The 16,477-nt window shown below is 36.0% G+C and overlaps 1 protein-coding gene across 6 annotated transcripts in view; it reads right to left on the reverse strand.

The window, feature by feature from the left end:
* The window catches only part of LOC131689849 (protein furry), a 411,320-nt gene that overhangs the window by 300,350 nt on the left and 94,493 nt on the right, over positions 1-16,477 (reverse strand). For all 6 annotated transcript variants that reach the window (XM_058975189.1, XM_058975188.1, XM_058975187.1 and 3 more), the window contains one exon: positions 13,568-13,722. In XM_058975189.1, coding sequence (XP_058831172.1) covers positions 13,568-13,722 — 155 coding nt within the window. The remainder of the gene's footprint in view (positions 1-13,567; positions 13,723-16,477) is intronic.

The following is a 16,477-nucleotide window of genomic DNA, read 5'->3' on the forward strand; positions in this document are numbered from 1 at the left end:
CACAGAAATGTATTCCTAGCTTTAACGGACCACTTCAATGAAAACTGTGGTTATGTGACGTCTCCGCAAAACAAATTGTTTCTCCGTAAATATCGCTCCAATTTCATTGAAATCTTTTTACTACCTAAAATGAAGTTGAAACAATATTTAGGAATTTACCGAAAAGCGAAATATGCATTTATTACTAAGATTTCCTGTCCAGAAAATTGTTGGTCCTGTAAAAATCCAATCAACATGGCTCATTTCCGTAGCTCAATTTTCTAGTCAGGTTATCTCCGTAAATAAATAAAAGATAATACTGAACTTACCTTGATCCCTTTGTGACATTCCAAAGAAACCTTTTCAATTCACTGCTTCCACAAAAAGTACTCAAAAATCAGAATTTCCTGTCCGAAAGATTTGGGTGAAGGGATGTTTATTTACATCCATATCGGCAACACTATGGTGTTTGTAATAGTTTGCATGCACAGCGTAAATGTGGATAATATATGGTCAAAAGAAAATGTTGAATAAATGTGCTTATAATCACATATCTCAATAAAATAAGCATTGTATCTAGCTTATTTCATTTTGATCATCAATATTGATATGAATTTATCCCAATTTATAATGTAGAATGTTCTGAAAACACCGTTCCAAAAATGACCATTCGTAATCGAACATTTATTACATTGTGAAAACATTTAGCGTATAATGATATTCCATGGCCATCTAGCTTCAATTTGGCTTGTTTGTTGACTCAAATGACATGACTTCATTGACATCAATGCTTTTATCTAGCATGCTAATTGAAAAGAGTTTATATCAATTTTAGAAAATATACACTGCGAAAAATTACGAAATGCTTGATATGTTGATCTTTTCCATTCGTCAAAAACGCAAAACTGAGTAGTGAACATGAACACTAATGATAGAGTATAATGAAAATGTGGAGCTGTTTTCAAGATAAATTAGTGTCAGAAATACAACTGTCAGCAGTTGATTATTCGGACCATCCACATTCGTCTTACTATCCGATCAATGACAGGCGGCTTTTATATCTGTCTTCAACAGTCGAAACAAATGAGGTGGACTAGAGTCATGTAAAACTTAGTCCAAATTCAGTTCAGCTAACAAAATGTATTGAACGCAACTTTCAATATCGATGAATCACTTTTTGAAAACATCTGCATTATACCACGAATAGTTAATCTTTTTTCACTAAAGGTGTTCAGTTCAAGGTGAATCAGGAATCAGAATATATTGGCTCAAATGCCCTGTTCCTTGTATGTAGCCGGAGATTTGTGCCTAACTGTGAAAGTTGTTAAAATACGTGTTCAAAGTTGTGTTACAGCTATTATTGCAACGTGATTTCCCCTATCTATCACCAGTTCATAGGACAATATCAAGTGGATTTCATATAGTGTCTTTTATGAATTTGGATGTTCAGTGGGCTCTAGTTCTCAAAATGTTCAACCAATTTCAACCAAACTTTCTGCAAATCATCGTGTATTTATTCATGTTGCAAAAACTCTATTTATTATGGTCAGCTCAGACACAGAATCGATGGATAAGCTAGAACATATTTTTCGGGAAAACCTGTGTAAGCATTCGTTACATATAAACATCGCCTTATATGTACGCGAATAACCATCGTATCCATGTTTGCGTGCAAGATCCGTCTGTCGATTGCCGGAAGTCTGCTAGCCGATCGTAGCACTGGTAAGTTGATTTTACTGATGCCATTTAAAAATGACAGATATATTCCTTACACACATTGAAAGCTTGATGTTCAGCTATCAGTACCTCCGGTATCTGGTCTCGGATTTACACTGAAATTTTGTAGAGTCATGTTTTTCCAACGTCTCCCAAGCATTTGGTAATATTGCAACATGATCATAGTCAATCGTATATACAAACGCTTTGAATTCATTTCGAACCATATTGATCAGATTTTTATTTAGATTCTTCAAGAAGCATTGTAATTACTTTACACACAACCACTAACTAAATATCAATGGGCTTCCACTGAACATTATCTAAGAAAGCATCGATTTTGTAATATAAATTTTTATTTTTATAACAAGGTTGAAAACCAAACTTAGTGGATGAGTTCCATCGTAGCAACCTTCGATGACGAAAGTAAAAAATGTTCACAGCCGTCGTGGTTGTTTTGAAAAAAATTATATGTTTGAGATTGAAAATATGAACCCACAAACGTACATCTGCATCAACTATAATTTGTAATAAGAGCGTACGGTATTCAAATTCTGATGGAAAGACTTCGATGACTCCGAGCAAACTAGGTAGCAACATGTGCGTCGAATGTTTTAAATCGGTAACTTTCGAGCTTTCTGATGCCGTAACATACGATTTACTGGAAATTGGAGACTGAAACTGAATAGCTCAAAATAGATCCGAAATTTGTTATAAAACCTGGAGAGCGGGAGTACAGGAACAACAGACACGTGACAACTGAGCGTATTACTTAGCCGTAAGTTGGAATATCGGGAGACCCGAGTCTACCAGCATTTTACTGGTAGTTATGAAGGCACCAGGAAGTTGCCAGTTAGATTTTTCCATTTTATTTTAACCATATTGTTTTCAGGATGGCTGCGTATATATTAGTAATTCTTATTAGTATTAATATATATTCATTTCGCCTTTTGTTATCTCCGTCGTCTATGAAAACTGTTTCGGTTTCGAGCGTTTTCATGAAGTGGCTGATCGACCTATTATGAAAATAAAAATGCTTGTAAGGACGACCAATTTGTATCGCAATACCGACAAAAATGTTCCCCAATTCGGAAATAAAGTGCCATGAATTCTGGAATAATCGTGTTTCTACGTTCGGAAACAGGACCGTTAACAGAAATTCATGTGTTTTATAAACGTGTTCATTTTTCCGTAACGCCTGCTTTATTTTTGGAGACATTTGATTTTTTTAGGAACTTCACGGGTTCCGCTTAGTCATTGACAAACTGTCTGTCAGCTAGTTGATGAACATTTTTCATAAACCAAGTGTTGATTAGTGAATTTATTTATAAATTTAGGAACATTGTTCATGGTTTGACGTGAACTGATTAATGATTTATTACATCTTGATCATGATCAGGTTTTTGTGGTTGTGGATGAGGTTATAAAACTACTGCTTTAGTTTCACGAAATAATATTCATGGATCCCTTCGAGCTTCGTAAACTAATTCCTGATTCCGAGTATGTTAGTCACGATAAACCCTTTTTATTCGTAAAATAATTCACAAAATTAAAATACGTTTCCAATTTCATGAAATGTGCAATTTTGTGCATGATATGCTTCATGCTTGTGAAATTTAGAAGATATCTCTAATCATTTGCACTTTCAAGCAACTCTGCACCAGGTCTGGAAATTGTCACGTGAACAATTTCACAAAATTTTGGAATATTATAATTATAAGTATAGAATAATTTTAAATTGTACATATAATATACAACGCAATACGAATATTAAATTTGTGACTAAGCTCCTCAAATTATAAACGTGAGTGACATTATTATGCCCGAAAAATCAGATAGAAACCTCATCAACTAATATAACGCCAATGTACATCGTAATTGCGAAATCGTGACTCAAGAGGTTATCATGAACATCGTTCAATATTCAGCTCTTTTGGTCGAAACAGTGTTTCTTCAAATTGTGAACTAGATTTGTAAGATAAAATTAAACATATTTGGCACACAACCGCAGTGATCTTACTAAACATTTGAGTGTAACACCATATGATATTTGGCGTGAAATAGTTTCAGGGCCGGTGTTAGGCTAAAAGCGTGGTGGGACTAGATAAATACCGCATTTTTGCAATACTCATACTAGCATAACAATCTGATAAAATTACCTCCGGTGCGTTTGTAGCACATGACATCGTGGTACATCGAGGATTTCAGACAGAGGAGTATTGTGCGTGCGAGACATCTGCTCGCCTGATTTCAAATTTTAGATTTGTTCTAAAAATTCCAAGTGGGTAATTACCCTCTCAGATATATTCGAGTGGGTAGTACTACTTATACTACCTAGGTCATCCGCCATCTCTGCCTAGTTATGTGAAAAAATTCTATGCAGTAGCAAAATACAGAATTAGAATCATGCGTCACCGTAGTTATCAAATAGAGATTACCTCAAGACGCCATTTATCTATGCATTCACTGGTTGAACAATCTGTTTCGCTGCGGTATATCTGATTTCTTTGTATCCACAAAAATTACTGTCAAACTAATTAGATCAGGCGACGTTTCGACCAGTGTTTGCAACGCAATTTTAGCAACATTCTCTCTAGAGGTTGTAATCTCTTTTTTGCAAACCATTCCAGTAAAGTTCAGCTGGAAAATACGCCGGCATTATGGCTGGTTCTGGTAAGTATTCCGACACCAGTAACAAAACGAATACTAATTAGAATCGATTGTGTCCCTGGAGATTGAAAACTAACCGGTCACCAACCAGAATTCCGGGTGGACTTACTAGGGTGTTCGTTGATATACATAATATACTGAAACTTTATTTAGTCATCGATAGCATATATTTCTATCTGCCTCTTGCCTCTTCAGCTGTAAATTGCTCTTCCCGTCATTGAATGCTTCCTCAAAGCACATGCTAAAAATGCATAAAAATCACAGCAGAATAAAAGAGACGGAGACAGGAAATATGCTAACTCTGCATATTTTTTTTCTCAGTGTATACAAATTTGTAAAACTGGTAACTTTTTCAAATAAACCGCTAGATTTTTGCTTGGTCTGTCTTGTCAGAACCATCAAAGTAATCAACAGTGTTCCTAAAATATTTTCCGCGGCCAAGCATTTTTTCCATTGAAGTGGTCCCTTAAGATAACTGTAAATTTTTATTAGCTTCACTATAAAAATCAATTTCAATGTGTAATCCTCTAGTTTTAATTAATGTAAAATGTAAAACAATGAAATGGGCACTTTCAAGGTAACTCAAACGTGGCTTCAATTAAATGAACTGAATAAAAAATAAATAAAAAATCGATTTCTGGCTTTGTATGACGGACATACTAGCAATTTGACACGCGTAATTTATCCCAATTACTAGAAATAGAAACAAGTAGGTTTATCACGAATAGATAAGAAGAATGATCAGAAACAAAATTATCAATTTAGTACAAAAAATTAGAGAGTCTAAAAGATGCACGAAATGAAGTATAGAGAGTTCTGTTTTTATCCTTAGTTACGACATGGAAGCAGGAAAAACCAATTTACCGATTTAAAATAACAAAGTGCCAAAATCAGAAAATGCAGCAGATACGAAGAAGGGGCGGAGCCTTTTAGCACAAAAATTGAGCTATAATATTATTAAGCTCGTGATGAAATGTGGTTTACATGACAATTAACAATATAGTGCATCTTCATGCTGACATAACCGAAGGAAATTGGTAACTGATTTTCGATCCGTTTCGCGACTTGTCAATTTTCAACCCTCATACATTATGAAAGTCATCATTCCACTAAGATAAGACCATGCATTTTCTCCATGCACATTTAATTCCCTGTGAATTAGTTCCCTAGCTGATCAAATAAACACTAAACAAACATAGAATTTGGTTTGCTCTGTTCAATGAAATGTCGAGTTCTGCACCGTTTTGATGTCATAATGAGAATTTGCACAAATTGTGAAGCGCAAATATATTTTTCAAAGTATCAGAATGTGCAGCATTTACCTTTTTTCAAAGAGCTTTACGGCCGGAAATCTGTTTGCGGAGCTTTTTTCCCAAAGGTAAAAAAACATTTATATCCCGTTAGGGCATTTTTGAAACGCCTTTTAAATTTTCTCATTTCCTTGTATCTGTGACAGACACGCCTATTTAGCATACTACTTGTGTACATCATCAGTATCATATTTCAGGCTATAGAAACAGTTATGGGGCCCTCAACTAATACAACCTGCTACTTAACAAATAGTTCCATGATCGCAGTTTTTTTTAGAAGTTGGTATTAATTTGAAAAGCCTCGAGTATTCATAGTGTGGTATAGTATTACAAAAATGCCCATGCGGGATATACGTTATAACATTCCACTAAACAGCCCGAAAAAAAGTGTCAAGAATCAGTATTTTAATTTTTCGCTGCGCTTTTTTGAAAAAAAAAATACAATAAAATCAACACATTGTTATTTATTAACAAATAATTATGCATTAAAAAATATAACGTACGTAAGTAGTTGAAGAAAACAATGTTGAATATACTGTGAAAATTTAAAACGATCAACACAGATTTATTAGTGTTATATATCCGATCAAGCCCAAAAAAGTGATTTCGATAAAAACGTGTTTAGGTTGTTTCTTGTCTACGTCCATTTGTGGAAAATCATCTTCAAGCGTATTTAAGGTCTATAAAATGATTAACATCTTAATTATATGATTACAAAGCTAGGGTAGCTTGGGAATCAATTTTTTAAACTTCCCGTATCTATGCCAAATAAGGTTGAGTAACTTGAGAATAAAATAATTATCCCCACACATCCCCCTTCAAATATCAAATTTAGTGTAACAATACCGGAAACTGTTAAATTCAAATAACATTCATGACGTTTACACCTACGGATAATAATGCGTAGCACTTTCATCGGCACTAACTACGCAGAAAGTCAATAAATATCAAAACCAATGGTTCTATTTAGCAATGAATTTCTATCCAGTACAGTACAAGGTTATGCGAGTTGAATCAACAGGCATAAATAAATTCCTTCCGCTTCCCATAAACTACCAGGCAACTCGTAAAATAGACGCTGAACCGAGACCAGAGCGAGTCATAAACGTGCCTTTTAGCCAGCTAGGCTCGTAAAACAATGGAACTGATACCGTTAAGCTACGCTCTACAGCACACACCCTAATACCATCCCTTACTCTTAGACATGGCACCATGAAGCAAGCAATGATCTTGTTTAAGTAGCGAGGAATAGAAATCATCTATTCATAATTCAGAACCTTTAAGTTTTTAATGGCGTCAGAACTAATGAACATGATTGCTCAGGTACCTTAGTCTTATGAGAACACAATTTCTAGTACGACTAAATGTCCCAACAAATCAAAATGAGTGGGAAAGAGAAAATTGTTTAATTATTGTTTCAAACTGGAATTTAATATTTGCAGTAGTATGTATTACCAAGTGATCTAAAACAGATTCCAAAACACCCATTTATTATTCCGAGCCATTCTTCGATATTTCGACAGGACCACTATTACATTACAACTGCATCAGATTTCAGAATTCCACTGACCAGTGCGGGGATCTTGCACAATTATTCATATTTTGCGGTGAAAATCTGGATAGGATATTCTGCCCATTTTCATCCTATTCATAACGTCCCTAAATATGGGGAAATATTGCACAGTATTAATTCGAAATGAAAATCTAACAGAAATTTTAATATTTTACCAATTCAGCCTTATAATATTTGGGAAAAATGAGAAATTCCACAAAGATCCGTCTGAAAATCAATAAAATCGCGACCGACCGGCATGGAAGTCTGAACATGTTTCACAGTCAATAAGATTAATTTGACTCAAGAGCAATTTTATAAAAGGGCGTAAAAATTTCCACATGTAGCAATTTCTAAAAAATGTTCGATTACCGTATTTTATACAACAAAACTATCTGGGAAAGAGCTACGAGTAATTAATCCTTCTGTTCGAAAAAATAGGGGAACCCGGGGCTATTAAGACAGTGGGGGTAATTCGGATCCCCTCGATTTCTCACAAAATAGCAAGACTTTCTGACTATCGTACATATTCGTGAAACAGCTATTCTGAAACATTAATTTTGAGAGCTGAAGTTGATTCTTTGTTCTTCGTAGAAAGGAGATACGTTTTTCGTTGTTTTTCCATTCTCAAAACAAAAATCATTATAATGGAAAAATCGTAATAAAAGCGACAAATAAAAGTGAAAAAATAAAAGGTAAAAGTTTTGAAAAGCTTGAGGCTCCTATTTTATGGAATGATTTTTGTTTGGGTGAAAACAGAGATATTTTCGAGACGCTCACCACTTGTGTGCGATATGAGCGTACGGGGCTATTCGGACCTGCCATTCCGCCAACCACCGTTCAACGGCTTGCATCTGTGCACATCATTGCACACGCCACAGTAAAGAAAATACATGGGCCGCCAATCGACAGCTGTGGCATACCAGATTAAGTTTTTTAAAGCATTTTTTGCTTCTTAAGGAGTGTCTCTTGTAACTAATTCACAGGTAAACATAATTCCATTGTAAACAAATAAAGAAAAATGACGGGCTGAATTTCCCCGTAAGGAGGTCCGAATAACCCCTTACATTGTAAAAGGATGGAAAAACGCAGAAGTTTGCAAATCGTCACCTAGCGCTGCCATTGAGTGGTGAAAATGAACTTTTTATGGCACAAAAATGTAGCTGAGGTTTCAAACTAACAATTAGGACTTTTGACCGGTAATTTTTTTCACATCTATCCACCTAAAGGGGCGATTCGCTTAAGTAGGTACGAATAGTCCCGGGTTCCCCTATACAATGAAAAATGTTGAGTCATTTTACACTAAAACATAAATTTATATTACAAATTTAAATTTGCAAAGAACCCATTTTTTAACCTAAAGAGAAAAGAAACATTTTGAATGAGATTGAATGATGGAGAACTAATCGGTAAAAAAGTTTTTCAAACGATAACTTTATACATGTTTTTGAATTTCATACTAATTGATATATAAAACTGTAATTTTATTACAAAACTTTATACATGTTTTTAATTTCATAGTATCATTTCAAATCAAATTTCAAGTATCATTTCAAATCAAAAGGCATTTCTCAGACATCTTACAAAATGCGATAGTTGTCGAGATATTTGGAACTTTGCTCCAACGAAAACAATTAATTCGTGTAATTATGCACTTTTTAAAAGTTATTCGCGTTTTCCATCATCAAATGTCGACAACCGTTTATCGCTTTAAAGACGTAAAAGAAACATTTTCAGTGTATTTGGGTCATGGAGAACCCTAGCAAAAACTTTTGACATATTTTATAATTCATACTATTTGCAGTCAAAAATACAATTTTCTGTTAAAACATGCTCATGACAATTTTTTTCTGAAATGTGATAGACAGCAGCAGCATCATATGAGAAATGATAATGTAGGTAAAAATATTACAGTCGTAGAAAAGGTAGGCATTTTGCATCCTTGATCTCATTTATTCAGTAATTTTCAAAAAAAAAAGTTTGTTCTCAAGATCACCGTACAAATGAATCACGAAGAATTCACATGTTTATAATACTAGGTATTTAGTTTCAACTCCAAAATAAAAAAAAATGATCTAGACTCTTCGAAAGTTAAGTTACATTTTAAAACTTGACTCGTATAAAAGCGGAGCGAGCTTCTGTTTAGTGAGTTTTTCAGCGATATTTGAAAGTTACTCTCAGATGAAAGAGGAGTTTTCGATTAGTGAGTATTTCTGCAATACTGATTTGTAAATTAATTTTTAGCATCCGTTTAGTGTCATGTTTCATTTGACAAGTGGGTTTAAACTGCGATAGTAAACTATATCATAATAGTACATAACCCAATCATGTACACAACAGGCATCATAAGCCAGCATTGCCACCAAGCTGAACCGTGAATGATTTTTGAAAAATATTGAAAAAATGAGCAAATCAAATTTTTATTAAAAAAAATGAACATATGTTGCAAAATATATTTGCTGCCAAATATCGCATGCTTTCAGCACCCATCACTTCAACGATCCGTAACTTTGCAAACCAATGAGAAATTTCAATACATATCTATTTGTTATTCACTTGCTTTGCCTGGTATACAAATGCTGTTTTCATAGCTGGATCCTAGACTATTCTGCATCACTTATATTAAACATTAAAACGTTTTCGAGAGATCTTATCCTTTGTTGGGTGCAGACCTCAAATCAACATATGAAGGAAATGGAAATCACATCGCCTGTCATTCAGCGGGGAGTGATATAATGTTCCAAATTTCAACAGAAAATGTGTTTATGATCTAACCGAGTTGTTTGTTGCGCTTCACAGTGTAGCTCACAACAGTGGATGAGTGATGAATGACAAAGTTGTTTATCATATTTTTGGACATGTTCACAAGCTTGCTTTGCGCTGGTTTATCATTTTTCTCACACCCAAGAGGGCGACAACAAATGGAAGAAATATTTATTTTGAATAGCACTTGAAAGCACAACAAACATTCCCCTTCCAAGCACAAATAAATTTAATGCATAAATTATATGGTTCTTTAGAATGAATCCTCGAGATGGTACCACACAAGAATTGTTACCATCTTTTAATTAATATTATGTATTACAGTCATGAACAGTCAGTTTATGCAGTCAACCAACCCAAACCAATTAAACTTTTCAACGAACGCAACTCATCACAAAGAATGTTTCTTGCAAACTACGACTAAGCTGGAGAACAAACACTTGCATCTCACACGCATCATGCGTCAATGATGCACTCAAAGAAGGATGTTCATATTGTGTAACAAATGATTGGCCACAACGTTTGTATGTGAACCGTATATCTAAATCGTAGTAACAACCCTGTACAAGTGATACGTAATAAATAATGAATACAGGCAGACGTATCAGGCGATCTTATTAAGCATTTGTCCAAATAAAAATTTATATTTGTTTGTGTTCGATTAACCCTTCGGCAGTCGCGCAAATGGCCCACTGAACGAGCAACAGCTGATGCCCTAAGACGATTTCGCTAGTTTTCCAGAGCAGCGTGCACTCAGTGCACTAGCGCGACTGCCGGAAGGTAAAGAAAAGATTTGTTTTGCGCGTTCTTGAATTTAAAGCGGTGTTTGAATACAATATCGTGATTATATTATAAATAACCGAATTAACTGTAATGCTATCATAATAATATAATATCGATATTGTATTCAAACTAATATAACCACGATATTGTATTCAAACACCGCTTTAAGCTCATGAACGCGCAAAAAATCCTTTTATTGATCGCACACAAATAAAAAAATTTATTTACTGGTTTTACCAACAAATTTTCACCCTAGTGAGAAATTTTGGTTTTACCAAATTTTCCTCCTTAGGGTGAAATATAGCATAGTGCTTTCGCATAGGCCTGCTAAGCCAAGACAAGTTTCGGCTCACTGTGTCTCATCGGCACAAACAGAACTTCTGCTCGGACGGGACATCACGTTTGATCAGTCGTTCGATTGAAACACAAAGTGTGTTTTAGCTTTTTTATTAACGACTTATAGTCAGTCAATCTTTTTCCTTTTTTATATTGTAACGACATATAATTAGCAAGGGACTGGTAGGTGAAGTATTTTTCAAATATTAAGAGCCATAGTACTCAAGGGAGAGCAAGGGTTTGAAGTAAGAAAGTTTAGAAAAGCGTGGAGTAGGGTCAATGAACAAGCTTAGAGTTTCCCGATTACTTAGCTTTTTGTCTTCTGCAGCGCAGGAGTCAGGATCTTTTGGCATTAAATGCGAATCACCTGAGTCTGCGGCATGTCCGGACAAGCGTAAAGTCAATTTAATGACCTATGCTGTCGGAGCCGACAAAAAGTTAAGTCACGGAAAACTTCCACCCTAAGCATTGTGCGACGATGAAACTCATTGAATGAGTTAGTTTTTGCCCTCACTAATCACCTTCCAGTCCCTTGCTAATTATATGTCGTTACAATATAAAAAAGTGTGTTTTAATTTTAAGGGATTTGCGTCAAGCCGGCGCTAATCTATTCCGACAATAAGTTAGTGTCGGTTTCTGATGAGGCGAAGCCGAAACGCAACTGAGTATACAAATTTTTATTTGGACAAATGCTCAATAAAATCGCCTGGCAAGTCAAATTTATAATGGGAACTTCAAATTTAAATGCATTAAGGGAGGATTACCATAAATATAAACGATCAAAATCATACTGATTTAGCCCCTCTCTTTTATTTCTCGTTTTTAGAAGTTTCCTCCTGCCTTGTGGAACCGATCAGCTCCAGAGTGCCACTATGTAACCGCCGTCGCCCTTACCACTACACCTGCATAGAAAGAAACTGAAGCGAGAGCGACTCGAGGTCCGATGACTTTTAAAGGATTCCCCGCGGGTCCGAAGAATGCCATCCGCCAATCCGGTACTCAACGACTTACTAGACTGAGGCGCAAATTTGTTTCTCTGATCCCCCCCCCCCCCCCCGTTTGGGCGAAAAAGTTTTGCTCTTCTTTCCCTGTCACCATACGCCTTCTCTCCCCTGTCCTTGATACAACTGATGTGGAAATAAGCCACCCTCTGAATATCTTGACCAAGCATAAGTTTTCGTTAAAAAAATCAAATTTGTATTCTGTATTCTTAGTTTTAAGATAGCTATAATTTTTAGTCTTTATTGAAACTCTTGTCCTCCATCTTGTAAATAGAATTGTATCCCTAGTTTTAAGATATCTGTGAAATTTCTCATGAATATTTGTTCCCCCTTTTTTGTACTAAACTATATTGTTAGTTTTAAGATAACTGTAAAATATTTCGTAAAATACTATTACTCCCCCTCTTGTATATCAAACTGAATCCCTTATTTTAAAATTTTTCATAAAAAAAAATCTTGACCCTCTCTTGTATATTGACTCTTATTTCTAGTCTTAAGATAGCTGTAAACTTTATTTTCCTTTGCGAAAAAAAATATTTCAACATTGTAACCTCCTAGTTTTAAAATATCCAAAATGTAAAAACAAAAGAATTTGGCACCGCCAAGCAAACGCATTTGTGCCTATCGAATAAACCAAAAGAATAAAAAAAAATCATACTGGATCTTTGCACATGGTTCAAAACACCTGGCAGAGAATTTTCAGGAACAGCTTTCTAATACAAAAGGTACAGTTTTCATAGTTGAAAAACAGTAAGCAATATTCAGAAAGGGGTACTTGATGGGGATCAATATTAGGAAAGGGGTACATTGAACGAAAATTGTTGAAAACCACTGCTATAGATTCTATGAAAATGGATCAATTCATCTGGTTTTTGGGAGTCCGGATTTCCGGAAGCATGGTCCAGTACTGGGATACTATTTGTTGGTTTCAATGCAATCCCAGTAATATAGGTCAACATTATTGCCTTCAGAATATCAGAATATATTGGCTTAAATGGCACGTGCCCCGTATGTAGTCGGGGATTTGTGCCTTCATTCCACAGCTAGAGGTCATCAAACATACCACTGCGATGAAATTTGAATTATGTTGCAAATTGTCTCAGTTGTACAACTTTAAACGTCCAATTACATGGTGAGACGTAGAATTCCAAAAAATGTGATTAGTTCTTTCTGTTCGATATTTATTGTAAACTTTGGCAAATATCCTTAATAATCCTTCTTCTGTTAAAATTGTCGTAATTTCTTTATAAATCATATAAAACCCGAGAATCGCTTGCTAACACAAGTTAAAGTTTACTATCACACCAATTTCAATAAATCGACAATTTTCAGTCCTTTATGTACACCAAAAATGGTCAGTAAACAAAATAACAAAATCGGAGATAAATGAAGTCGACAAAATCGGGTCTTTACTGTAATTGCAATATTCTGTACCTAAATGGTTCGGTGTAACTTACCGGGCACTGAAGATGACAGCCAAAGCGAGAAAGCATGCATCTGCCTCGCGGGGATACGCCGTGTAGCAACGGTCGATTACCCACTCCAGCAGTTGGCCTATATCTGGATTGGATTCCAGCAGTAGCACCACCGTTTCCTTGGCGAGATCATATATCTGGATAATTAAAGAAACGAGTTAAACAAATAGATCAAACGTTGTGTATATAATAAGGGTGAGATAAATAAATAAATACAAAAGACTATGTAGCAAACAAAATGTGTGGCCTTACATGCCCTTAAAATGTATCATTCTTGATAAAATCAATATTGGTCACAGTTCGATCTGTACCCAGTCGACCTAGAGTCGATTCGATTTGCCCAACACGAAAAATATAATTAATGATTTCTAACGTTAAGGTTGAACAGAGAAAGCGCAAAAATCGAAAACCAAAATCAGCTTATGTAGAATGTTGTTACAGTACTGCTGATTGATTTTTATGGAGATCTAACACACGGTGTGGAAAAAAACTGCTTTTTTCGTTTTCGATTTTTGCGCTTTCTCTGTCCAACCTTAAAAGCTCTATAATCAAGAGCAAACCAAACAAATGTCTTCAGTTCATTGTGCCAGTGACTAATGAAAACATTTCGCAACACAGATAATAAAAAGCTCATAGGAAACATTTTTTTCGCCTGAAAATAGGCTAGTGTTAGTTGGAAACCGTTGCCACATCGAGCTTTTGGCGTTTTTTTTTCAAACATCTGTTAGTGCGGATAATGGAGGTACATTACAACACCGAGAGAATATATTCATAAATCTGCTACGAATAGCTTTTGTACAATCAACTTACGAAAAATATACGGATTGTTTGTATGTAATCAGATGAAGCTTTTATTTAAATTAGTTGTTCACACGTTCGTAATACATAAGAATATTGTTCAAAAATATAACATTTTTTTACGTTTTTTTCATCAAATAATTCGTACAATTTAAGAAATCGACTAGCGATTAACCCACGATTAGCGTCCTTGGAGACGATTGGGATTTTCAAACGCTCCATTTCCTCTGGTCGCTTCGCGTAATGTGTCGAAGGCTTCCTGTAAGCACTTCGTGCAACACTCCGTTGAAGAAAATTAGACCGGCTTTAACATCCTCACAGCTTTTCAGTCACAAGAAGATGTACTTTACGCCGCTGCTTCCTGGTGGACGTGGTATACCCGGTCCCTAGTCATTCATTACCGTTGAGCTTCTGGTCCGTCTCGTCGTCCATTATCACACCCATGCCACGTTTCCTAGGGAAGATATCCTTAACGAGGCTCTTCAGCTACTTACAGGTAGCCGCTGGCGCTTTCGACAAGGCTAGCCTCGATTTCCACTCCCTGATGACGATGTCCATGTCGGCCAAATACTTTTTGACCTTCTGAATGCGCACCGATCTCCCGGCCCAAGACGCGGGAGAATTTTACCACCACCTGCAGCTTATACTCGAAGTCGTTATCATCTAATTTCATCATACTCGTAATACTGTACTGATAACGTTTAAAACCTTAGCCATGATGGAAAGTTTTGCTAAGGAAAATAACAACACGTCGTTGAGTATGACAATGTTAGAATCATGATACCCGTTTATATAGACGGTGATAAGATAGATGTTCGTTAACACGATCTATCTCCGCGTACTAGAAATCAGTTGATTACAACTATCATGTCGAAATACGGAGCGGTGAAATCTGTTAAGTTGGAAACCTGCGAATTTGTTTCCGCATATTTCTAAGACGTTTGTATCGTTAGGATGCGAATGACGCAGCCTATTCATACCTGACCTTTCAATGCGGAATAAAAGGCATTCCCAAATCTCAAACCACGATTTGCACATATGATGAACGTAGGGGTCTACGTGATAGTTCTGTAACAAGAAGACACACTACGGAAACCATGCACAAAAACCTCTAACGAAACAACATCAACTGCAAGCAAATAGCGAAGACAGCATGAACGAAAAAATAAATCGAGAGAAAGGTGACCCTCAAGCAACAGCAGGCGATCCAGGATCCTCAACAACAAAGATTTCTTTATTTATTTCATTTATTTATTTATTTAACACACACACACACACACACACATCAACAGGCCGCACTCCAATGATGGAAACTTAAACTAATTACTTCTAAAAAACTGCAGAAATCGATTTCTGTATGATATCCGAGACAAATAAAAGTCGAACGGGTGCGACACACGATTGAAGAGGCGTTGTAGTCCCGTGATAAGGTATTAGCGGTGTGAATAGTTCGTCGAAACGGCACTCTCAGAAGGACGTTTCCGCGTAACGCTCTGGACCTTGCTTGAATGTTGACTCCAAGGAGTAACTCGCTTAGAACAATGTGCCATGCACACTATTTTAGCATGATATATCGTGGCACATTGTGGCACGGGCTATCACGCTGTTTGTTTGCAAGCACAACTCGATTTGTGCTAAGCGACTCACCCCTTGGTTGACTCGCTCTAGTAAACCTGGAGAATCGATGCGTCCTGACAGAAGATCAGAGATGAATAGGGCTCTTGCAGTTTCTCTACGACGCTGAAGGGTATCGTGCTGGATGAGCTGACACCGACTCTCGTAGCTTGGTAGACAAACAAGATCGCGCCAAGGCAGGCGTCGAAAAACATAATACCCTCATCGGGGGTTACTTTACGGCACGGGGGCTACTTTACGCCAAAATTAAAGAATGATACTTCAGCTTCTAGTTCAAATTTAATGTTATACACTGAAGTTTTTTTATGCGGTTTTTATGCGACTTTTTTATGCGGATTTTCAAAGTTATGCGATTTTTTATGCGGATATTAAAAGTTATGCGGTTTTTTATGCGGATTTTCAAAGCTATGCGGTTTTTTAATGCGGATTTTCAAAGTTATGCGATTCTTTTTATACAGC

The sequence above is a fragment of the Topomyia yanbarensis genome, chromosome 3 (genome assembly GCF_030247195.1).
Source record: "Topomyia yanbarensis strain Yona2022 chromosome 3, ASM3024719v1, whole genome shotgun sequence".
Lineage (NCBI taxonomy): Eukaryota > Metazoa > Arthropoda > Insecta > Diptera > Culicidae > Topomyia > Topomyia yanbarensis.